The 26,744-nt window shown below is 44.3% G+C and overlaps 1 protein-coding gene across 7 annotated transcripts in view; it reads left to right on the top strand.

The window, feature by feature from the left end:
- The window catches only part of COBL (cordon-bleu WH2 repeat protein), a 961,684-nt gene that overhangs the window by 896,142 nt on the left and 38,798 nt on the right, over positions 1–26,744 (top strand). For all 7 annotated transcript variants that reach the window (XM_085607311.1, XM_085607310.1, XM_085607313.1 and 4 more), the window contains one exon: positions 1,898–2,134. In XM_085607311.1, coding sequence (XP_085463437.1) covers positions 1,898–2,134 — 237 coding nt within the window. The remainder of the gene's footprint in view (positions 1–1,897; positions 2,135–26,744) is intronic.

The following is a 26,744-nucleotide window of genomic DNA, read 5'->3' as shown; positions in this document are numbered from 1 at the left end:
TTGTTTCCCAGAGTTAAAGGCATTTAGATAGATTTTTTTTTTCCCAGCTGTAACTTTGATCATTATATTGATTCCGCAGATGATCAAGCGGCACAGTTATCCAGGACTCACTATCTTTGGGAGGCTAAAGATGCCCTGTGTGATTAGCTGTTCAGTATTAAATCTCATAAGCATTCACAAGTAGTGCTTGCCATGGGTATGTTTGAGAGCCAATATGCATTCTTTGGTGGTATCAACACTTGAGTTCCTGGTAATAATTTGTGTCGAAAATTTCTCAGATTTGCTCCCCTTTTGTAATTCTCTGCATCACAGACCCTGATTGGACCATATCTTTCTTTCTTTTCAAAACTTTATTTCGGACAAAATGTCCTAAAAAGTACATAAGAATAAATAAAACAATGCAGTTGTACATACAATTTCAGATTGAGAAAATCATCGAATCGTTGAGTCATAGAATTAGGACAAGAGTAATACAGTTTTTGTCGGAGAGTTCATGGAACAATAAATATATTATTTAGACTTAAAAAAGGCAATCTTCAATAAAAATAGGAAGGAAGGATCCTATATTTAATACTAGTATATAAAAAATCAATTAAAAATGCAATTCTAACATAAGTTTACACAATCAGTTTACATTTTGGGGTTTCAGAAGGGCCCTTCTAGTGCACCATGTCGAAAATAAAAATCCAGCAACCGAATAAACTATTGGGATACTGGTGTCGGATTTCAATATCCTGTATGCTTCTAGACATGACCTGGTGCCGAGATTGGACCATATCATTTTTGGTATACTTGCTATTATGTTTAAAAGTTCTCCCATGTGTGACAATACATCTCTGTTAAGATCTTGCCCTTTCAGGTAGCAGAATTCTCTGGTTGTCTGCTGTTGAGTGTTTGGAAGGATCCTCTTTGAAAACATGATCAATAGGACTTGCATTGTGGGATAAATAATGCTTGCTGTAAAATAATATGTTGTGCCTGATGGGTCACCTTTTATTCCCACTGTCTTCACTTGGCCCACTGTGTAGACTGTACGCAGTAGAAGCTCACTCACTCTCATTCCCTCAGGGTTGGAGAATTCGATCAGCTATTGTGTCCTCCTGCGGCCCTCCAGGTGAATTACTGCAGCATTCCACTAATCTCTGTGACTTACTTTACTCTCATCCCCTCCTACTCAACTTGTACAAGAATAACTGATGCAACCCTTACTTGATCGTACCCAGAGGAAACTCTTTTACTAGTTTATGAAATCATAATGCATCATAGTGACTATTCCCCCCACAAAAGTATAATTTGTTACATTGCTCCACTGCACCACGTTTGAAAGTCCTAATTGTAAGAGAAAAATAAATATGAACAATATGAGCATTTTCATAGCAACCTAACAACAAAATAGCTTATGAAAGGAAGCTTATCCTTTCATCTGACTACCAAAACCTGGCGACAAGCATCCAAAAGATCAAATAAATAAATGGAGCGCCCTTAGCTCAAATGCATTGTTAGAAACTTTTTAAACCTTTCTTCAAAATTCCATTTATTATCAAAAGTTAGGAACACAACTTCACTTATGTAAGTGAACACGTTTGTACTGCTGCTTCTGACGTCAAGTGTGATAAGTATTGGGTGATAGAAGTCACAAATATGTGTGTTGAGCCTTAATTTCCTTTGTAGATGCAAACTCTATAAGGACAGCCGCACAGGGCTCAAACAGGTAATCAGCTCTGGTGACTGATTTGAGAGAGCGGTGACAGATGTTGCACTTGCAGGCACTGAATCAACAAGTCTGCAACTCATTCTCAGGTACAGAAGTCACATGCTGTATGATGGAAATGTGAAATTGAGTACATTCTGTTTCAGGAGGTGATATTAATGACCTCTTTCTTTGTGTCCTTGGTAGATATCATCCTCAGCTTCGGAAGAGCTACAGAACATTAGAAACCAGGAACTGCAAATGCAAGGCAAGGAAAACAGAGACATTCCACCACCGCCAATTATGCCACCGCCCCCTCCGCCTCCTAGTGTGCCAGCCCCCACACCCAAATACTCTGTGTCTCACAAAGATACATCTGTAAATGCAAGAGAGGAGTTAATGGAAGCTATTCGATCTGGCAGCAATGCATCAAGACTGAAGAAGGTACTTTTGTATTTTGTGTTTGCAAAAATGAGTAAACAAAGAACAAAGTTTGTTGGTACGATGGTGCTTTCTACTGGAAGACTCTACTCTAGCAATGTATTGCTGTTCCTTCTTTCATATTAGAGGATTACACACATTATTCCCGTTCCAGAATCCTTCTAATCGATGATGCTAAACTGAGAGAAGAAGCGCCTTTGACTGCATAAAAGACAAGCTGTTTTGGATTAATTTAAAAAAGGGTAACATTGTGCTCCAAATTTGAAACAAAGGGAGAAGAGGAGTGTGGTGAGCAGACCCTTGTTGCAGTGTATAGTGTACCTCATTACTCCTCCCACCGGGATTGGTAATCACACATACGGGTTTTGTCCCTTGTAGCCCCTCTGTGTTCCCTGCTGAGACTTTGGGGACATGCAGGGGATGCTGGGATATAACCAGGGTGCGTGTATGAATGCCAGAATATCTTAAGCAAACATATTGTCTGTGATGAATACTCTGGGGCCGACTCGATAAGGGCCTCCACACTCGTGGTGGAGGCCCCGCAGTCATGTCGGGGGCTCTGCAGTAGTGGTGGGACCTCTGTACTGCAATTACCCATTGCGGAGGTCCTGCCACAAGTGCGGGCCTCACCACAAGTGAACCTGACCCTGTGTCCAAAATATTGTTTTTAAATATATCATGCCATTTAGTTAATTCCAATGAAGCGAATGTTTCATAAATGTTAATTTTGCACACAATATTTCTGGCTGGCAATATTTTGATTACGAAAACTTAAAACACATTTCTGCTGGCATATGTTGGCTACCTCTCAGTGCACCTGCAGCTGGGGCTACTCATCGCCTTATACCTTTGGACCTTAACACTTGAGCTGTCCTCCTTAGACAACCCAGCAATTCAGATAAGTTGGTGTAACCCGGCAGCTCCCACCTCTTTCCCTGGTGAAAAAGCGCAGTCAGAGGGTGGTGGGCGGGTGACATGCAGAGTCTCAGTACTCAAAACCTCCAGGTCAGAAGAGACCTTGGTTTTCCAGTGTGGGCCCCTTTGTAGAGTGTAGAAACGGCACTGACATCATCATGCCACATGATTGACCAACATGAGTAACACAGTGATATCCCTGCGCCCACGTGCATCTGTAGGCAAACAGTAGAGGGATGCTTGCTTGTGCAGATGCCTCTTTCCCACATGCTTGATGCCTGTGCCTGGGGATGTTTGTGCTTACGAAAAGAGCAAAGTGCCCTCTGTAGCACACTGTCCATTACAATGCTCATGACCATACACATTGACACACAAAATAACTTGAAGATACCAAACACCTGAGCACAGAGGCAATATAGAAACCGCTAGGCAACCAACAATTTTATACTTAAAATGAGGGGAAAAAATAAATTTGCACTCTGATCCTCATGCCATCTCCCCCTACGACAGTTGCCCACAGTCCCCACCCTCTGCTGCCTGTCTACCTGCTGCCCTCTGGTTGTGCCTCCTCTGCTCGTTTCTTGCTCTGTTTTTTCTTTTCTGCCCTCTATTTTGCCTTTTTATGCTTTTTTTCTGCCCTCTGTATTGCCTTTTCTGCTCGTTTTTCTGCCCTTTGTATTGTCTTTTTCTGCATTCTGTTTTGCCTCTCCTGCTCGTTTTTTTCTGCCCTTTATTTTGCCTTTCCTGCTTGTTTTCTGCCCTACATTTTGCCCTTTCTGCTTGTTTTCTGCCCCCTGTTTGCCCTTTCTGCGGAACGTGATTATCATCTTATTTTTCTGTTCCTGCTTCAGTACGGGGAGGGGCAGGGCTAGGCTGGCCTGAGTAGGGGCCTTGGGAAGCAGTGGTGGCACACTCTAAAGTGCGCATGATGGTTTAGCTGCCCAAACAGTCATGCACACTTTGCATACTCTCCACCAGGCTGTATTGCACAACCTCGGTAGAAAACATGCCCAGCTTCCCAGTCCCTCTCTGAGTGCCAAACAAAGGCGCTCAGTCCAATCACAACGCTGCTGTAAGGCAGCGTTGTGATTGGCTGGGAGAGTCTGGGAGCCTGGGTGCTTCCTGCGACAGAGGACAAGGAGTTTTCTCTCTTTCTTTTTTATTTCTTTTTATTAAATAAAGGCGGAGTGGTGTAGTGGACCCTGTGACAGGAGGCTTTTATCTCGGAACGTGACTGGATGGTAGAAGAAATTTCCTGGTGACATACCACCAGGCGGGTTACCTGCACACCAGAGTGGTTGAATGAATCTGTCGATGCCTTGCAGATCTGGAATATAAAAACAACAGCTGCTGGACGGAATGCTGAATTAATCAAACATTCACCCCCAGTCACAGATCTGGGTTAAATTCATAGTTTTTTCACACGCCAAGCCATTCCAGTTTAGACCCAGCCATATGCAAATCAGTCTTGACCCTGTTCCTCGTGGGAACAGTCCAGCCCGAACTGTCAGGTCAAGTCCTCCCTGAACCAGAAACAAGCATCCCGGGACCGGTTGCAAGGTAACACCCCTCATCCGCCAGGCTAGCTTGAATCTGCTGGCGTAGTGAGCATGAGATCCACATCTGAGAATACCCTTCCCACTTAGGTTGAACATGCAAAAAGAACAGATGATGGACGGAATGGTAAATTAATCAAACGTTCGCCCCCAGTCACAGTGCTGGGTTAAATCCATTTTGTTTTTTGCAGATAAGGAATGGCGGTTACACACCGAAGAAGAGCAGGATCTTTCCGCAAATGGAGAGAATGTTGACTACAGTTTTTTGCTACCGGCGAGAATGCGCAATGTTAGTTCTTTTGCACATTGGAGTTTCTTAAGCATCTTTCACTCGTAGACGCATTCCACGTGGAGTGGAAGTAGGGACTCCTGTACACCTTCTTGTCAATACCCCTCCCGCCCGAGTCGTGAAAAAGATCATCATGATTTTCCGAGCCCAAGTCATCCTAGTGGCTTCTTATTGGTCACAGAGAGTTTGGTATCCCAAAAACCTGGGCATGAGCATTTGTCCTCAGATTGGGTTGCCTCTTCTGGAGGACCTCCAGTCGTAGCAGCACAGCAGAGTTCTGCATCTGAACCTGTGCACCTTACACCTCAGTTTTTGGAGGCGGAGCACAGGCAGTTGAGTGCTTTCGACCTTCCTGCCGAAGTTGTGGATATCATCTTAGCAGCTAGGCATCCCTCACACAAATCATAATGCACCAGTAGTTAGTATAAATATGTAGTCTGGTGCGCTGCAAAACAGATCGTCCCACTCCATGAAGTTCTGTTGTTTTTGTTATCTTTCACCTAGCAAGGTCTTGCTTTGGGCACTTTTAAAGAGTACCTGTCAATTCTTTTAGCCTTTTTACGTTTTCTGGACCAGCCATCTTTAGGTGAATCAATTGTTTTCATACTTTTCCTCAGATGATTACAGCATATGTTTCTGACTTCTCCATTTCTTATGCCCCAGTGGGATTTAAAGATGGCCCTCAGATTTCTCATGTGTGCCCCTTCAAAGGACTGTCCACGGTTGTTCTCTTTGTCTCCTCACTCTCAAAACAGTCTTTCATATTAATATAACATCGGCGCGACTGTGAGCGAGTTACAGGCCATGTCGGTTAATCTGCTGATGCCTGGGGAATATTCAAAAGATGAATGAGGAATCTGTGGTTAGATAGAGTCTCTACCAGAAAGAGCGCTACCATAGGTAAGTAACTTATTCAATTGGAACCCTAGGTGTGTATTATAATGAGTTATAAACTAAATTGTGACCCCATTGGAGAACAACATTTCTCTGGAAGAACAGAAGGATAGGAATCTAGAGTAATAAGAAAGCCCTGTAATAGTTTTTCTTTTTCACTCATGGCGGCAGACAGGCCAGTAAGTACCAGGTTCAGAAGGGTTTCATTCTCCAAAGAGAGGACTAAGAGCATTTATTTTACCACAGCCTTGGGAAAACGTTTAATGTCCTCTGTTCTGTGGCAAATGATCCTATCCCTATTGTGTAGTGTAGTGCTTCACTGACCCCTGGTCATTTACCTTCCAAATCTGCTCGGTTCTCCTCGCGCACCTGATCGAAGCGCTGCTGCGGGTTGGAGAATCCATCGACGCCATTCCTGGGGAAGCCCACAGGCCACGGCCACTGCCGTGAGGCCACGCCCCCCTTAACTAGATAAGCCGCGCCTTCTCCTCAACGCGCGCATTAGTTTGAACCAACCCCTGAGGCGGAAGCCGGGGGTAATGCTTGCTATTTTTTAAAAAAACTTGTAACTGTTTTAACTTGTGTAGTGCTTCACTGACCCCTGGTCATTTACCTTCCGAATCTGCTCAGTTCTCCTCGCGCACCTGATCGAAGCGCTGCTGCGGGTTGGAGAATCCATCGACGCCATTCCTGGGGAAGCCCACAGGCCACGCCCACTGCCGCGTGGCCACGCCCCCCTTAACTAGATAAGCCGCACCTTCTCCTCAACGCGCGCATTAGTTTGAACCAACCCCTGAGGCGGAAGCCGAGGGTAATGCTTGTTATTTTTAAAAAAAACTTGTAACTGTTTTAACTTGTGTAGTGCTTCACTGACCCCTGGTCATTTACCTTCCGAATCTGCTCGGTTCTCCTCGCGCACCTGATCGAAGCGCTGCTGCGGGTTGGAGAATCCATCGACGCCATTCCTGGGGAAGCCCACAGGCCACGGCCACTGCCGTGAGGCCACGCGCCCCTTAACTAGATAAGCCGCGCCTTCTCCACAACGCGCGCATTAGTTTGAACCAACCCCTGAGGCGGAAGCCGGGGGTAATGCTTGCTATTTTTTTTTTAAACTTGTAACTGTTTTAACTTGTGTAGTGCTTCACTGACCCCTGGTCATTTACCTTCCCGATCTGCTCGGTTCTCCTCGCGCACCTGATCGAAGCGCTGCTGCGGGTTGGAGAATTCATCAACGCCATTCCTGGGGAAGCCCACAGGTCACGCCCACTGCCGTGAGGCCACACCTCCCCCTCCCTTTAAATAATGTGCCTCCCCTGGCCGCTCAGCGGGCGCGCCGCCGGCGCGCCAAAGGCAAGCCCGTCTGCGGCAAGGGGCCACCCCCCTAACCTTTTTCCCCCCTTGTCTGGGAACAAGGAGACAATATAGCTTTGAATGTCTCTACCAGCTAAGGAACACCGTAACACCTAAATATTGCCAAGAGTTTCATCCCCTGGAGATTCCTCATTTGTGCCCACATTGTAAGACAGAGCTCATTAGCTCTCCTCGCAAAGACGAACTGCGGGTCTACCATATGTTTCTCTTAAATTGTAGATCCCTACCCAAACACAGCTTGGAAATATCAATGCTGTTGAGTGAGCACATGCCGGACATAGTCTTTTTAACTGAAACATGGCTCACTCAGGTTTCAGACCCTGACCTGGTACAAGCCCTCATACCAGGCTATCAGATCGCCCACCTGTACCGTGCCCAGGGGAAAGGTGGGGGGCTTGCTATTATTTATAAAGACATTTACTCCTGTCGCTACCGGAGGGAGTCCATCGCAGACTGTAAGAGTATGTACTTTGTCATTGAACTCTCCCCTAACAAAAGCTTCACTGGCATTCTCATCTATCGCCCCCCTGGAGCACTCAAACAGTTCCAGACAGCGTTACTTTCTGCTGTGGCCGAACTAACTATTTCACCCGCAAACTTCACACTATTGGGCGACCTTAATATACATTTTGATAACACACAGGATAGTGTCGCCACAGAGATGATGGCCAGTTTAGAGGCAGTTGAACTAGTGCACCTTGTCCCCTCCCCTACGCACATAAAAGGCCATTTATTAGATCATGTTTTTAGCAATTGCCCACAGCTAACATGTGGCACTATTAGTCGTCTCCCATGGACTGACCACTTTTTGATCCCTCTCACTTGGACTTCGTACAAATGCGTATCACCCTCCCATGCTCCCCGCAGATTGAGGAATTGGTCCAAATTATGTCTGGAAGACTGGAACAACCTTCTCACCAAAACCAGGCCTGTGCTTAACGGCAATCCCTCTAAAGGTAACAGTGAATACGACAATTGGATCATGAACTCACTAGATACCATATCACCGCCCTGCACCACTAACTCCAAAAGACATCAGAAAACAGCACCCTGGTATTCAGAAAAACTCAGAGACAAAAAGCGCATTTGTAAGAGGCTAGAAAGGAAGTGGCGTCTAAGTTACACTGCTACGGACAAAGCCACCTACAGGGAGGCTATTGGAGCCTACAAATCAGCAATAAAACTCACCCAATCAATCTATTATAATAACAAAATAATGTCAGCCAAATGTAAATCTAAAGAAATCTTCCAAGTGGTAAAATGTCTAACTACGCTCCCACCCCCACTAATTGCCAACTCCAATATATCCTCCCGATGTAACGATCTGGCTGATTTCTTTTTTCTTAAAGTAAATAAAATCTATACATCTTTCCCGCACATGGACTCTGATCTACTCCTCCAAGGACATGATCCAGTAGCTGAAATAGAGGAATTGCCTCATAACATCTTAGCCCACTTCCCACAATTAGACTCAGTAACACTCGAGTCTTTGATGCACCAAATAAAATCTGGCTCTCCATGCGACCCTGCACCACCGAATATGCTGGCCTCGGTCAGCCAGGTAATCCTTCCCACATTACTGGATTTATTGAACTCTTCAATAGTGACCAGCACAGTCCCATCAACCTGGAAACATGCCAGAGTTCGAGCACTCTTGAAGAAATTCAACCTCGATCCTGGCAACCTCAACAACTACCGCCCTATCTCACTGCTCCCTTGGGCAAGTAAAGTCCTCGAAAAACACATCAACACTTCTCTAACCAGGTTTTTCGAGAGTAATCATCTGCTGGACTCCACCCAGACGGGCTTTCGCCCTAAACACAGTACGGAGACAGCTTTGGTGGCAGTCACAGAGGAAGCAAGGCAGATCCTAGATCGGGGGGATCAGTGGCAGTGATCCTCCTGGACTTGAGTGCCGCCTTTGATACGGTGAACCATAAAATCCTCCTTCGCCGCCTCCTGAGTCTTGGGATATCAGGAGAAGCACTAGCATGGCTTACCTCCTTTTTAAAAGATCGTACCTTCCGAGTCTTTGAAGGAGCTCTAGTCTCCTCAAGCAAGCCTCTGGATTGCAGGGTACCGCAGGGCTCTTCATTAAGCCCCACATTATTCAACGCATATATGAGACCACTGGCAGGGATTGTTCGCCCGCATGGTATTAAGATCGTCACTTATGCGGGCGACACCCAACTAGTGGTCTCTCTTGCGCATAAGAATAGTCAGCAAGCACAGACCAGCTTGTCTTCCTGCCTGGAGCAGATAAAGAGTTGGATGACGAAGTCATGCTTAAAGCTCAATGGGGATAAAACCGAGCTCATGCTTCTCGGGCCATCGGCCCCCTCCACCTTAGAACTACTATGGCCCCCCAGCCTAGGTGCCCCTCCTATTCCTAGAGATAATAGAAAAAGTCTCGGAATATGGCTAGATAAATCCCTAACATTTAATACACAAGTCACCAAACTATCAGCAACATGTTTTGGGCTCATCAGGATGATGAAAAAAATCCTCCCACTTCTTCCTTTTGAGGCCAAACAGGTAGTTATTCAGGGCTTGATTCAGTCCCGTATAGACTTCAGCAACGCTTTGTATCTAGGGGCTCCTGAATACTGCCTGAATAAACTACAGCTGATCCAAAACTGTGCAGCCCGCACACTTCTTGGAATTCCCCGCAGAACTCCGATAGGGCCGGGTCTAAAAACTCTGCACTGGCTCCCTGTCAGAGAAAGAATTAGGTTTAAGGCCATGTGCATTACTCACCAAGCTTTCTGGAAATCTGGACCTGTAATTAACCACTCACTGGTCACCTCTTACCATCCCAAGAAAGAGCTTCGCTCTTCTCAAGCCTTCCTAACCGTTGTCCCCCAGATACGAAGATCTAGAGTAGGAGGTCGATCTTTTTCCTACAATACGTCCAAACTATGGAACTCTCTTCCTTTATATCTAAGGTCCAACTCCAATTTACAAACTTTCCGTAAACAGTTAAAAACCTTTCTTTTTAACTAATAATAACTCACTCCTCTGACCATCCTCAGCAGAAGGTTCATTCTATTCTTTAGCGCCTGGACGCCTCAGGGCAGCTGCTCGCGCTTTATAAATCTCTTTCATTTCATTTCATTTTTCTTTAGATTTCCTCCTCTTAACATTCCATAACAGTTTATTCTCATCTTCACTAACTCTTTCAGTTCTTCACTTTGGCACCTAAATATCCCCAGTTTAAGTCTATGCCTCTCTCTTCCGTCAGCATTGCCATCAATTTTCTTCAGAACTCATCCTTCTACTCTGCATCTTTCTTATCCTATTCCCAAACCCTTCTTAAGGTCCTCATCATTGTCCTCCTTCTCATCTTCCTCCTTTTCCTGAATGTACTCTCCTCCCCATCCTCCATTTCATCCTTCTCCTTGTACCTGTCTGCTGCCATCCCGAGCCCCGTCCATAATGTTGCCCTTTTCTGCACTTTGTTTGCACTCTCTTCACTTTCAAAAGCCCTTTTCCCCCTTACTGCCATCCACTTACTCACTCTCTCCCCCTTACTGCACTCCAGAGCCCAGTTCTAATCCATCTGTGATACAATTTTATCCACCCACCTCAGTGTACCAGGTCACCAGAGCTTAATTTCAGACAGTGGTTTCCGGTGGAGGTCAATTACACTTTTTTGGGGGGTCCAGCACTTATATGTCTGCACCAGACATGTACAGAGAGCTAGAGAGTGAAAATAAACAATGCAAAAAGATGCAGGAAGAAAAAGACGGAGAAAAAGTCACAAAAGGAGAAAGCTGGGGCAAGTGAGACTAAGGAACAGGGAGTGTATGGTAAAGGATTAAGAGGCATGAGGTGGCTTTATGACTACATAGACTTGGTATTCAACATGCCAACATTGAATTCAACAGGCCGCAGAGTTCGGAGTCCTTCACAATTTAAGCACTGCAGGTGACCTACCATTATTTGTGCTTTTCATCCTGTCTGTAGCCACTTCCTTGATGACTCGCTGTTTTTATTTGTTAATAATAGGAGTGGTTGTAGGTGCCCATCACCATGCCCCACCCAGTTCCACCCTTCCTTCTGAGACACATCTCCATTTTGCTACTGCTCTCTCACCCTCCTCCTGCCCTGGCTACCAGCAGGCTCTTCCTCACTACCCAGCTTTGCTTGAACTGTTTGACACAAGTACTTCCCTTTCATTTCTGTAGAGGCTTTCTTCATCCTGTGATGCATAACAGAGCATTATTTGTGTCATCAATCACCAATGCAAACCACCGCATCTGGCAATGAACTTTCCTGTGGCTCTCAAACCAAGCAACCTGCATACAAAAAATCATCCATGACACAATTCCTGATGCTCCTATTCACACCAATCCTTAATAATCAATCACCTGGTTGTTCCCACCCCCTGTGCACTACAAGCTTATTTCACCCAACCCCTTCTGTTCAGCAGTTAGAACCCTGACCTGTTAATAAAATCAGGAAGGTTCTGTTTTTGCCGGTATTAGGGAAGGTGGGTGTCGGAGTTGCAACAGGTGAGTGTTGTCGCTCGGCCCTCTCCCTCTCTGTTGATCTGGTGACCACAGGAACCATATGAGCCCGTGACAACGATTGAGAAGGGCCTGTTTCTCGACTTGCAGCCTAGTTGGTCTGTAAGCTTCAAGTCATAATTACCAGAGGCCTGTAACCCAGCACCCTCTTTCTGCCAACCAACCAGCCTCTCAAAAAACTTTAACATAATTACAGGCGGGAGGCTACTGCTCACCCCTCTGTCACTTAGTACTCCTACTGTCTCCATGATTATTGGGAGGGCCGCCTGATGTACTAGACTAACTGATCCAAATCCCACACCTTGGCTGCCCAGTGGCATTCAGCCTACTTTGGGACCCTTTGGAGGTCCTGCAAGCGAAGGCTGCATGAACGCAGCCTTTGGATAGCCCACCTGCTATCCCTTTTCTTTGTTTCCCACCTATCAGAACCCTACAGCTGCTTGCAGGATCCTGCCTTCAGTGCTCGGTGAAACCCATGCATGCTTTCTTTCACCCATTTACCTAATTTGACTGCTACATTAGCTAGAAGGGAAAAGTCCCTGGCTCCACAGCAGTGGCCCTTGTTTTTGTGCACTACTTTTGGCACTGTGGAATCAGTATGCAGCGGGTATGAACTGAGGCTAGAATCATAGCAATGTCTCTTTATCACGAGCGTCCACAGGCCAACAGGGGTGGATGAGCCTTTCACTTGACAAGCCTGTCCACTTTCCCAAACACATGGTCTCACTGGGCTCGTTGCCATCTCTTGGGGGGTATTATTGTGTCCCTCAGTGGAATCGAGCTGCTGAGTGACTGCGTCCTTGCTGGTCATGCGGCTCTGCAAAGGTTAAATTTGCTTCATATTGTAAATGTACCTAAGTACATAATAACTCAACAAAACAAAGTCCAAGGATCCCTGCCTGCTGTTTGTTGGCAGGAAGCCAACTGGAGAGGATTAAGCAACAATGCTACTATTTAAACAGCAAATATTATTTGCATTTCATGTTAACACATTCTCACGCGGTCACCTATATATTTCTTTACAACTCATCAACTATTTCTTAAATTGCAAACATAATGTGTGCAATTCTAGGGGCAGAAAGTGTATTCGAGGATTGTAAGTCCTAAATGAGTTTTCACTCTACCATAAAGGCTACCTTCATAACTCTGTGGCCTTTCTATCTCGCATCGTTCCTGGCTGATGTGTATGTACGCCTCCCAAGTAATGCGTTCAGCTTCTGAGAAGGCTTCAAGTTTGGTGTCAGCCAAAGCACCATTTTGAGAGAGGATATATGAGTAAAATGAAATGCTGCCTTTATGAAGCTAGGCTCTGTGTTAGAACCATGAGAGGCCGTGCTTATAAAAGTGAAGCTCCTGGCCATGGTCTTCAAAAGGAAGGATGTTTGATATAATGGACTTATTCAGATTTGCGTATTTTTAATGTATTGTAACACAAAATTGGCATGTGCTGCACAAGTATGTTAAATGAATGCTAGTCTAAAAAGAAATCATGTTGTATTTATGGAAAAACCAAACGATGTGGATCTTGCAGACACCCAAGAGCACTGGACACTTGTTTGCATTCCTTATATCCTGTGAGGCAGGGATTCCAAGCATTTGCGTAATCTTGACTCCCTGGGGTTAGATGAGATCCTTCATGCATGGCAAGTGACTGGCAGGTTAATCGGTTGTTGTTGTACAATACTATTTTTTTAAGGAGCCTTTTGCTTCCACAATGATGCTGTGAAGAGACGGGGGCAAGTATTGTGCCACCATTCTCTCCCTCCTTTTCCCTAGTTGCGTTGATAAGTACAATACTAACACCAGGGATTTGTTTTGAATCCTCTAGGATGCCAGTGTAGGTCTCAGAGTGTAGGTTACACAATTGGAGATGTCACCAGGCTCTCCGTTCGAGGCTTCTGCTTTCAGCAACATTCTATGTCACCTGAGTACTCGTCACCTTATTCAAGAGCTTCCTAACACATAATGCACCTTGGGTAGAGTATACGAAAGAGCCATATCTCTCGATATTGCCAACCATTTCAACTGTTGTGGTGGACCACTGCCTGTCCTTTTTAGGCATTTTCTTCTAAACCCACATTCGATACTTTAATTGTATCTGGGAACCGCATCAGTACCCCCTTCATTATCCACCTAAAAACCTTGTCTAGGCATTTAAGCAGATTGTTATGACCTATTCCGGATTAGTTGAAAAAGAAACATTGATTTCGGGGCTCTCAGGACGTTGATGGCACTGGAAGGAATGTTGTGGGAAGACATTTTACAGTGGTCGGTGTGCACAGGAGGGATATTACCAGCACCTTGGCATTCCTAGGTGAGTAAGGGAAACAGTCAACACATGTATCCAGACTCATCTGCTGTGATTAGACCTCTAAGAAGGGGGGACAAACCGAGGACCAATCCCCTTACATTCTGCAAGCACTACAAAAGAGGGGCGTGTTCCCTGTGAGTTTCCCTTCCACCATTTCATAGCTGTTGCAACAGCCTTTGTCACCTTCTGTTGTTAGTTTTACCTGGATGTCTGCGGGGGAATTGTGCATTTCTTGTGTAAATAAACATGGAAAAGTACAATTTACAACTTTATTCTTTTAAGAAAGACAAAATAAACGTGAATAAATAATGATCAAGTGATAAAAAATACATATGGTAAAAACAGAGAGCAAGTAAAAAGAATACCTAAACACATCGGTTTTTATAATGAGGTGCAAAGGACAGCACTTAATCTAATGTTACTTAGCAAGGCACCTCTTACAAAACACTGCAGACCGCCGCCCTGTGTAGCCATAAATCAAGGGTGTCAATCGGAAATGACATTAGCAGAGAAAATGTTGCCGGTGAAAAGGTTGGTTCGTCAGTCCTCTGGCATGAGAGCAATAGAGTCAAAAGTCCACCAGGCACAATTATGTAAGACTAGCAGTTGTCTTCGGTCTGCTGAGCAAGCAAACTCACTGACTCTTACTTGACTCCAATAAAACGGAGGCCGCGGTCTTTGCATTTTGTACAGCAACATTTCACGTAGTATGTTGCTTCTCGCCCTTGTTTTTGCATGTTAAGCAGCAACATTTCACGTAGTATGTTGCTACTCGCCCTTGTTTTTGCATTTTTTGCTGCAGCATTTCAGATAGTTTATTCCTACTCACCCTTGTTTTTCCAGTTTTTGAATCGCCAATTCAGGTAGTATGTTGCTTCTCACCCTTGTTTTAGCATTTTGAGCAGCAACATTCCATGTGGTATGTTTCTTCTTGCCCTTGTTTATGCTTTTTTTACAGCGCCATTTCAGGTAGTATGTTGCTTCTCGCCCTTGTTTTTGCATTTTGAGCAGCAACATTTTATGTAGTATGTTTCTTTCACCCTTGTTTTTGCATTTTTTGCAGCAACATTTCAGGTAGTATATTCATTCTCATACTTGTTTTTCAATTTTTTGAAGCGCCAATTCAGTGTGGTATGTTGCTTCTCGCCTATATATATGCATTTTTTGCAGCAACATGTCAGGTAGTATATTGCTTCTCACCCTTGTTTTTGCATTTTGTGCAGCAACATTTCATGTAGTATGTTTCTTCACGCCCTTGTTTTTGCATTTTGTGCAGCAACATTTCATGTAGTATTTTTCTTCTCGCCCTTGTTTTGGCATTTTTTGCAACACCATTTCAGGTAGTATTTTTCTTCTCACCCTTGTTTTTGCATTTTTTGCAGCAACATTTCAGGTAGTATATTTCTTCTCACCCTTGTTTTTCAATTTTTTGAAGCGCCAATTCAGGTAGTATGTTGCTTCTCACCCTTGTTTTTGCATTTTGTGCCGCAACATTTCATGTAGTATGTTTCTTCTCCCCCTTGTTTTTGCATTTTTTGCAACACCATTTCAGGTAGGATTTTTCTTCTCGCCCTTGTTTTTGCAGCAACATTTCAGGTAGTATACTCCTGGACTTTGTGCTTTACAGCTGCCAGATTTCAAGAAGTTTCTCTTATTACCTTGGTAAGACTGGGAGGTCAGGTCTTCTTGTGCGTGATGTTAAAACACTTGTACATTGTGCTTGATGTCTCCAGGCCAACCCCATTGTCTAGCTTTTAGCAAACGCCTGAATAACCTGCTGTAAGGTGTGTGTGAGCTAGTATCCATCTAGTAACCTCGGTCAGCACACTCTTGAGGGTAGTAGTTGCACTTTACATGTAAATATGAATTCATTCTTCCCTAAAGGAAGCAAGACAATCCAGTAACTTATATTACGTGGAATTGGTGGTCCCTCGTGCAGACTAAGGTCTCACTGGGAGACAATAAAACTAGGAAATGGCAGCAGATGAAAATAGTGTACCCTAAAACCTCTCTCAAAGCTTATATTCATTGCACGTCCATCTTAAATGCCTTTAAGGTGCAAATAGTCATAGCATTGTAGCACTCTTTCTCTGCTTAGTCTAGTTCCATCAGGGGTCGTATTGAAGCTCAAAGATGTGTTATGTGCAGCCTAAATGCTATTCTCTGTCCCTCTAATTACTTCTTTTCTGCCAATGGGGTATAGGACCAGCTTTTAAGACTTCTGCTCTTGGTGATGGTCTTGTAAGTACCATTGGACCTCTTTTTCTAATTCCACTTAGGGCCTCATTACGATGTCGGTCAGAAAGCATTCCAGCCAACTCGGGTTCAGGGAGTCCAATCGACTGATTAAGATGTTTCCCAACACCGTTCAGTATGACTCCCACTGACTTGAATGGGAGCCTGTATTCCGACTGACAACACAGGCTCCCATTGAAAAAAGGGGTGGTTGCGGAAAACCTTGCATCCTGTGGCGGGCACCCCATGGTGCCTGCCACACTGTGCATGTTTGGAAAGAGGGGTCCCATGGTACCCCCATGTGCCCCAACCGGAGGCCTGTGGGTGATGGGGGACCTGCTACGGGCCCCCAAAGTCAGTTTTCGACAGCCATTTCGTGTCAGAAACTGGTGGAAACACAGTCCATAGACCTATACGATTAGGCTCCAACCAACTCGGAGTCTCCGAATGCTGGTCGGAACCGAGCCGGAAAGACTGAACGGTTACCTTTCCATCGTTATAGGGTGGTCGGAAACGTTTCCAAGTTGGTCAGAAACATAGGTTCCGAGATGGGTTGGGAAAATCCGAATGCCGTTCGGAGCCTTTCCAACCAACATCATAATCAGCCCCTAAGTGTCTGAATCGGGTGCAGTGCTGCAGCCTCTCAACTTAACTGCATAAATCGACCAGTCTTTCTCTGTATCTTTTGATGATCTCCCACTACCTATGCCCCATCAAGATGTTTCCTCGACTTTTGCATCAACAAATTGTTACAAATTCCCTTACTCTTGGCTAACCATTGCAGATTGCATTTTCCAGGATTCCTGGTCTGTGGCATCATAAGGATGTTGGGGGCTCGACAAAACCAATTTTGAAGCCCCCATTTACTGAACAACGTTGGATTTTACAGTTCAGATAATTTTATTAAGCATTTTTAGAAATGAAACAGGGTATAATACATGAACGTTTGTAAATTGGTGACATTACACAAGAAAAAATGATTTGAAGAATATGATCCATTGCTAGCAATAAAATTAGAAGAGCATTTACAAACATACAGCAAATTATAATACGAAATCCATTCAAAAACAGACAATCAATCAATTAAAAAACGAAAATGAGAATGAATGAATGAATGACATGAAATAATGTATACTGACAATGGGTGGCCTGAGTGTCCATGAATCGGATAAGGAACTGGTTGTTTGTACAGAAATGAGACGAGGGAGACTATTGTTAAGCGAGCGTGAGTTCAATCCCTGAGCGTGTTTGTGTCAAAGCATACGTGTAGTCCGGCATAAGCGGAGACGAGAAAGAAAAGGGCGTAATTAGAGGTTGTAAAGGACATCATGGCGGTTTATTTATGGCGAAGTAATTATCTAGTTTGTCCCATATGTGCCTGACAGACGATTTCCAAGGAGAGTGTTGTAGGGTGATATTGTCTGCTCCCCTAACATGGATGATCCAGTTAATACAACTTTGAAAGTAAGCTTTGTGGGTGTCCTTCCAGTTATTCAGGACTATTTTTATTGCAGAGGTGAGAAGGAGATCCAATAGCGCATTATCTGCTTGTTTTTTTATATATCTGTATTAAGAAAACCTGCAATTAGAGATGAGAATTCTCTTTTTAGGTGACAATCAAAAAGGTTAGATAAGAACTTGAAAACTTTGTCCCAGAACTTTGACAGAGTTTTGCAGTGAAGGATAAGATGGGGTAAGTCTCCTATTTCTTCCTTGCAGTTCCATCAGGTTGGATCTGGACGGAGGATTTGTGAGTTTAAGCCTGCCGGCGTCCAGGGCCGGACTGGGAACCAAAACCGGCCCTGGCAAAGTGCTCGGCCAGCCCCCCCACCACCCATTCCCCCGGGCTTCGGGGTGCCGCCGAGCTCTTTGCCTGTGCCGGTTTTCGGCCGATTTTGTTACAGGGCCAATTTTGCAGTTATGCTGCAAAAACGGCCCTGTAACAAAAACGGCCCCAGGTGTCCAAAACCGGCCCCCACCCATGTGGCGCACCGGGGGATTGCCCGGTGCCCGCTACGGCCAGTCCGGCCCTGCCGGCGTCCAGTAAGCTTTATGGATGAGCCATAGTTTTGTTTGAGATAAGACAGGGGAGATTTTACTCTGGGTAGTTGATTTGTAGATTTGTGTCCACTGTGATAAAGACAGGGGACTAACAGAGTGTTGTTCCCAGAATGTGGTAAAATTTTTGTTTAAGGACAAGGTTTTTGGCCGTAGAAGTTTATAAATGTGAGAGACTTGGTCTCCCATCTAGTTGATATTAGAGATTAAGCTTGGTAGCGATGGAGAGGATTTATGTATTTTAGATTTTGATAAGGCAGTTTTGATTTTAAGAAAGTTATAAAATTCTGACTTATCTAAGCCGTATTTACTTTGGATTTCCGTGAAAGATAAGGGATACGAAGAATGTTCTAGTTGATTGTGAAAGAGAATGCCCTGGTTGATCCAGGATTCAAAATGTAGAGATTTACCTTTGTATTTGATATTACGGTTGTTCCATAGCGATTCTATGTTTGAAAGTCTGATGCTGGAACTAAGTTTCTTGTCCAGTTGTAAGAGTGAGTTTTGTGTACTTTTGAAAATAGATTTAGATCTACTTAGTTTTATGAAGTTGGAAGTCAGTATAGTGAGTGGGTTTAGATTCTGTAGTACAGCCCTTTCCACTTCTAGCCAGACTGGAACGTAGTTATTTGGAGTAGAGAACCAGTATGACCCCTGTTTGGCTAGGAATGCAGTTTGGTATGATTTAAAATCGGCTGGGTTAACGATCCCCAGGGTTCTGTCTAGTCTGAGTTTATTTAGGGAAATTCTAGCTTTTTTACCCTGCCAGATGAATTTGGAAAGAAGAATGTCTAGTTTGTGGTGAAAATCGTTTGATTGAACAAGGGGTAACATGTTGATGAGGTAATTGACTTGCGGGGAGATCATCATCTTGATCGTTTCGATTCTGCCCCACCAGGTGATGAATTTGTGGAACCAATTGTAAAGTAGTTTTTTGATTTTCTCTAGGGTAGAGTTTTCATTGTGCAGCAGACTGTCAATGATTTTGAGGCCAAACTCAATCCCCAGATATTTTATGCAGCCAGTTTGCCATGCCAGACCTGATGAACCTAGGATCTCTTTTGAACAGTGAATGTTTAATGGTTTTACTTCCGATTTGTCTCTATTCAGTTTATAGCCTGATTGTATAGGTGCTTATTGTGTTCATCAGGGCTAAAATAGAGGGTTCCGGGTTTTCTGTAACTATCAGGATGTCGTCTGCATAAGCAACTAGTTTAACCTGAATGTTATTAAAGTTCACTCCCGTGATATCTGTATTCTGTTTTATATCTTGTAGGAGGGGTTCTAGTGCTAGCAAAAAGAGAGAAGGGGATAGTGGACAACTTATATATGTCTATAGTTTTTTGGAAGTAAGAGGTCTTTGCCTTCTTTTGGAAGAACTATGATGTTAGCCTCTTTCATTGAGTCAGATGTAATGCCTACTTCGGCTATATTGTTATATACCCTTAACATGGTTGGTAAGAGAAGCTCTTTGAATGATTTATAAAATCTGACTGTGAACACGTCTGGGCCCGGTGCTATGTTTTCTTTTAGGGTCTTTATGGTCATTGACACCTCCAATTCATATATCGGTTTCCCAAGAGTGGATCTGTCCTTATCTGATAGTTTAGGGAGATTTAGTCTTCATAGGTATTTTGTGTATTCTTCTGGGTTAAAAACTTGGGCATTCCCATATAGGTCCTCATAACATTTTTGAAGCAATCTAGTATTTCTTTAGGTTTAGTGTGGGTTTGGTTATTTGCATCTTTGATTGAGTTGATGTTAAATTGATTTTATGTTTGAGGTTGTATGCGAGTAATTTACCGGCTTTATTGGCTTCACACAGTCTGATACTTTTAAATGTATTTATCCATACTCCTGTTCGTTCTCTCAGGATTTTGTTGTATTCATATTTCTTTTGTGTTAGGAGATTAAGGGTATTATTGTTAAGAGAGTTAGTGTGAGATATCTCCAATTCTTTAATATCCTGTTCTAACTTAATTAGTTCCGTGTTATAGGATTTATTGATTTTCGTTTTGATCTCAGTGAGACCCACCCTTAGAGTAGCTTTCAGCGTGTCCCAGAGAGTATTTGGGTTTGTCTCAGGGAGGTCATTATACTTGAGGAAGTCTGAGATCGCATCTTCAGTTTTCTTTTTGTCCTTGGGGTCAGATCAAACATCATAATTAAATCGCCATCTTCTAGGAGGGGATCTATTCTGGCTACCCACTACAGGAGTATTAATGCATGCGTGGTCAGACACTAGTATAGGTGAAATATTAGACTGGTCAATTAACTGTGTACACAAGCCTGATATTAATATGTAATCGATTCTTGTATACGTGTTATGGGGCGCTGAGAAAAATGTGTATTCCCTGGAGTCAGGGTGTTGAAGACTCCCGGTGTCTTTAAGATTAAATTTGGAGCAGATCTTTTTTAGAATACCATGGGATTTCGTGGGGTGATATTTGCAAGAGGATTGACGATCTATTAAAGGGTCTAAAGGGAGGTTAAAGTAGCCTCCTACTATGATTAGATTGTCTTGGGGTAAGTCTTCGATGTTCTTGGAAACTTTTTCCCAAAAGTAGGGTTCATCATTATTTGGGCCATAAATATTTACCGCATGAATGAGGTTATCACCTCTACATAGATGTGTTACTAGGAGCCTACCATCTTCCTCTGAGAGTAAGATTTAAGGGATAAGTTAGCTCTTTTCGCTATTAGAGTGATTACCCCTTTCTTTTTTTGTTGGGCCGGAGAGCATGGAACATGAGAGATCCATTTGTGCTTGATGAATTCAGAGTCTTTACTGGAGAGATTAGTCTCTTGTAGAAGAATTATGTCACCTTTGATTTTGGCTACGCAGTCTAAAAAGTTCCTGCGTTTAATAGGGTGGTTAAGGACCTTGACGTTAGGCAAACCATATTTAGATTATCTGCAATATTGTGTATTAGTAGGTGAATATGCTATGGCGGATGGATAGGTAGGACAGAGCCATTGGTTTGTTGGTGATTTAAAATAATCTGGGATTCGGGATGCGATCGGAGAATGTTGAATAGGAGCTTTGATGAGCAAGTATCTCCTCGTAGCTGTGTGTAGGGACTTGGAGGAATAGGAGCCCGCTCAACAAGACATAAGTTTACAAGAGGTAGTAGTGCATATCAGGCCAAACATAAAAATACAGTAAAGGAAAAGCATAAAAATAAGGTTTACAAATAGCAAAACCTGGGGATCCCCAAGATCTCTCCCCACTCCCGCCACCCCCCCTCCCAAACCTGCATATCTCGAATGTCGGAGGTGCGACGGCAGGAACATCAATCTGTCAACTTGGAGAAGAACTTATTAAAACATAGTTAACCTTCAAGAGTATAACAAGTTGATAATCAAGCATTGTATTATAGGGCAATTCTTAGCACGTTAGCGACAGCAAACGTACATACGCTGGGGAAAGGCATAAACTTAACTACTTAGACTTATACATACTGACAGAAGCCGAACCCTGTGATAGATTGGCTGATCTTGTTAACCCTTACTTATACATAGTTGTTGTTGTACATGCTTAAGAATGTAGAAATGGGCAATCACATGCCAATGGGACGGTAGAACGTATAACATAGTCTCAGTCTATATTCCACCGGCGCTGCACCAGACTGTCTTTCCAGAGCTAGGGAAATTCCTACTCGCACTCCCCGGTGGAGAACTGATTATGGGGGGAGACTTCAATACCACCATGAATGCGTCCATAGATCGGCAACCCCCTAGAGACCCTAGCGGATCCAACCACAAGTTAGTAGAATTTGCAGACGCACTTGGCCTCTTAGATGTCTGGAGGAACAGGTACCCGACAGGACGGCAGTACACGTTCCACTCTGGGGTACATAATAGTCTCTCTAGAATAGACTATGTCTTTACCTTAGCCACAGGTATGCTAGGAAGGACAGAGATCACGCATCTGTCCAGAGGTATATCGGACCACTCACCGATCCTCACCGCATATGCGCCCTTTGCCCCACAAAATCGAAGACTGTTCCCAATCTGCCCAGGGTACCTCAAAAATCGTAAAATAAGCAAAGCCCTCATTAAAGCGACGAAGAGCTATTTTGAGGAAAATCAAAACTCGGTCCCCTCACCAACGACTCTGTGGGAGGCATACAAGACAGTACTTCGTGGGCACGCAATCTTCTTCATTGTAGGACAGAAGAGGGAACGGCAAAATCACATAGATAAACTTGAACTGGAGGTCTCGTGGGCGGAAGCCGCACATGCGGCGGACACTACGGATGAAACGACACACAGACTACACCTTGCTCAACAGGAATATAAAGTTTACACAAGGGAGGAGGCTGCCAGTGCACTCACACAAACACAGTATACTGTCTACGAGCATGGCGATAAGGCGGGTCGACTGCTGGCCTGGTTGGGAAAGAAAGAAAGAGCGAATAGTTGGATAACACAGATCCGATTAGAGGACGGACGAATAGCGACTGCACCGCAGCAAATTGCAGAAGCGCTAGCGACACATTATCAGACAGTATACACGCCAGTTGCTACCACAACTAGGCAGGACAATCTTGCTTTTCTCCATGACATACGCATGCCCACCTTAGCTCCAGAAACACTGGCGGCTCTAGAAGAAGATATCACGCCGGAGGAACTCACACAGGCAATTAGAGTACTGCACACAGGAAAGGCGGTAGGACCCAACGGGATTCCGGTGGAATTCTACAAGTTAGCGGCGCCCCAGCTGGTGCCACATTTGTTGGCCATGTACGTAGATAGCTTAGAAAAGGGGATTTTACCCAGAGACCAGCGTCTTGCCACTATAGTGGCAATACATAAGCCGGGCAAACCAGTACAGGAGTGTACCTCCTATAGACCAATATCCTTGATTAACGCAGAAGCCAAAATTCTCGCAAAGCTGCTGGCTACAAGACTGCAACCTCATCTATCCGCAGTGATCCATCCGGATCAGTCCGGATTTATGCCCAACCGCAACACCGCTCTCAATTTAAGAAGGCTACATGGGGTGATGGAGCGCAGATCGACCATAGCAGAAGACGCAGTGATATTATCGTTGGATGCACGAATGGCATTCGACTTAGTTGAGTGGCCCTTTCTGTTCGCAGTCCTTGAACATCTGGGTTTCGGGCCCAAGTTTTGTGCCTGGATCCAATTGCTATATACTCTGCTAATGGCACAGGTGGTGGTGAATGGCCATGTGTCAACTACATTTCCACTGGGGAGAGGGACACAACAGGGCTGTCCATTGTCGCCTCTCCAGTTTGCGCTAGTGCTCGAGCCTCTGGCTGCATGGATCAGACAGGACCCAGTGATACGTGGACTACGCTGGGCACTCGACTGGGAAGACCGTATTTCGCTATATGCGGACGACATATTACTGTACTTAACATCCCCGGCGCGTTCCATTAACTGCCTCTTAGACATATGTGCGTCATATGGACGGGTGTCGGGATACACCATTAACTGGGAGAAGTCGCTTCTCTATATTTTACAGGGATCCCCGCCGCGGCTTCCGCGGAGGTGTGCAGTGAAGGTGGCCACTGATGGTCTTAAGTACCTGGGGATATTCATAACGCATGACCACGCACAATTTATTGCTCAGAACTTGACACAGCCCTTGATCAGATTCAAAAGAGACGTTAGGCATTGGCGCACGCTACCACTGACATTACTAGGAAGGGCTGCCCTCTTTAAAATGATGGCACTTCCTAGGTTTCTCTATGCACTTAGAATACTCCGTTCCCGGTCCCCTTGAAGTACTTTACAGCGATAAGTGCAGAAGTGTCGACATTGCTTTGGGACGGGAAAAATCCCTGTATAGCTATGAAAAAACTCACTAGAAGCTGGTATGATGGGGGAATCGCCCTCCCCGATATAAGAGCATACTATTGGGCTGCCCAGCTGGTGGCGATTAACCAATGGCTCCACACCCCCCAAACAGACCCTGCATACCGAATGGATAGGCACTTGTTAGCCCCGTCAGGGATCATGGGGGCACTATACAACAAGGGGAAAAGGCACAACCTCACAGGCCCAACGGCACATGCGATACACATTTGCTTTGAAGCACAGAGAGCACTGGGATGGGAAGGAGTAGTTACACAAGCTATGCCTTTATGGGATACAAAGAGATTGGGTATGCTGCGCAACACTAAGGGATTTCACAACTGGGACTTCATAGGGATATCCAGAGTCAGAGATCTATGGAAGAAGGGGGCAGTAGTCACATTTGCACATCTACAGGCCACCTACGGGTTAGCACAGACAGAATTATTCCGCTACATGCAGGTTAGACACGCAATACAGTCCATGCTGCCACCAGAAATGAGGCTCGAGGAGTCCTCCCCGCTAGAGGATATGCTTTTAACAGATCATCTCCAAAAAAAGGCGATTTCACAAACTTATCGTAAAATAGTCAATAATCGTTCAGATCCCACGACAGCACTGAAGGCCAAATGGGAACTAGAGATGGGGGACATTGATGAGGCAGACTGGTGGGAGGCACTGGCGTCCCCTAGAGAGGCTGCAATATCATCGAGGCTTAGATTAGTGCAATTAAAAATCCTACACCGCACGTACTATACCAGGACACTGTTGCATACACTGCACCGGGCTGCCACGCCGCTTTGCCTCAGGAACTGTGGAGACGCAGGGACATATTACCACACCATATGGCTTTGCCCGGTGATAGCACGCTATTGGGAAGCGGTGATGCGTACGCTCTCCCAAGTCACAAGTGTCACAATTCTCCCAGACCCGAGATGCTGTCTCCTCCACATCTGGGAACCTACGGATCTCAACACTATTGCTCAGGACTAGGTTACTCTAGGTATGACAATGGCAAAACTGAATATTGCACAACATTGGGGGTCCAGACTTAGCCCTACTCTTAATAAATGGTGCAAAGATATGGATATGGCGATGATGGCGGAAAAGTCTGTATATGTACATCGAGGATGCCCCAAAAAATGGACAAAGGTTTGGGGGAGTTGGAATACATATCGGGGGAATATTTGTGAGGCCCCCGTATCAGATGAGTCTGAGTCAGACTGTAGTGAATAAACACACTGTAATATATGGCGCTCTAAAGGCTCACCCTGAGGGTTCACTGGATTTCGCTGGTCTAGGGAGACACTCACCGATGGGTAATGTGATAGAAGTACCCTGTGTACAATATCCTTTCTCTGTATGTACACCTTGTGTGATATACTGTCAATGTGGCACCGACCGAAATGTTAATAAAAATTGTTTAAAAAAAAGAATGTAGAAATGCACAGTGGTAATATCGCTATCTGACAGACATTGTGTTGACATGGTCAAATATGCCCTTAAACAATGGCCTTAAACTGGTAGAGAGCATAGGAACAAAGACAGCATGCTGGATGGAGTAATAACACAAGACAATTAAGTGATAAACAGCTAAAACGACAAGAGATAGCTCATCTAACTGCAAATAGATAAACTGTATAAAGCTAAACCTTTATGACCTAGAAGTATTGGTGACACAAGAAATTGCGTAAGCGTGCATAGGTGGTAAGCGTAATAGGCCTAAATATGATTTGGAAAAGGATATCATGGCTTCCTTGTGTGGCCGGACTGTCTAAGGATTTTGACATATCTTTGGGATCCGTCAAGTAGAGATGTCTACCATTTTCTATGATCCTAAATTTAGCAGGACCAGCAAAAGAGAACTCAATATTTTTATCTCTTAGTTTGTCTCTTAGTAAGATGAAGCCTTTTCTTGTATCCACTGTAGGTTTAGAGTAGTCCTTTGTGAAAGTTATTTTTTGTCCGTTCCAAGTGATCTGGCGGTTTTTGCGAGCAAAATTGAGGATGGCTTCTGTGTGTTGGTATCTCAAAGGTTTGCAGTTTTTCATGCAGTGTTTTCCCATTTTCTTTCAGGAGTTGCTTTCGTTTTTCAAACTCAGATTCAATTTTCTTGTACATCATTCTGTACATCAACGCAGTTACCCCACTAAGCACAGTCACGTAATAAAATATTCCTCCTATCACCCCATGAGGAACAGTCTCCCCATCAAGTACTCCCATGCTATCAGACATTTGCTAAAGACAGTTATGCTAGGCAGATTAGCAAGCATTGCGCAGATGTTTGTCTCATTTCATTGATTGGGTCAGACCTCACTGATGGATCCTAATGACTTCCTAATTTTATTATCCCACAGCTCTATATGCTCCCTAAAATCTACATGTGCTAATGAAGCAAGGTATTAAAAGACGTGCTAAAGAAGCAAGGTATCAAAAGATCTCTCTAGTTGATCACTCATCCGAAACTGCTGCATCCAAGTGCATTTGCTAAGGAGACCATTGATTTTTAGTTCTGGCCTTCATTCTCTGGAACAGCCACATTATGGCTGAACGTACTCTTTTTTTTATAACTGCTTATTAAAGTTTTCATACATTTAAGAAAACAAAAACTGCACCAGTACAGAAACCA

Source organism: Triturus cristatus, chromosome 5_2 (assembly GCF_964204655.1).
Source record: "Triturus cristatus chromosome 5_2, aTriCri1.1, whole genome shotgun sequence".
Taxonomy (NCBI): domain Eukaryota; kingdom Metazoa; phylum Chordata; class Amphibia; order Caudata; family Salamandridae; genus Triturus; species Triturus cristatus.
This window is presented reverse-complemented; position numbering and strand designations above follow the sequence as displayed.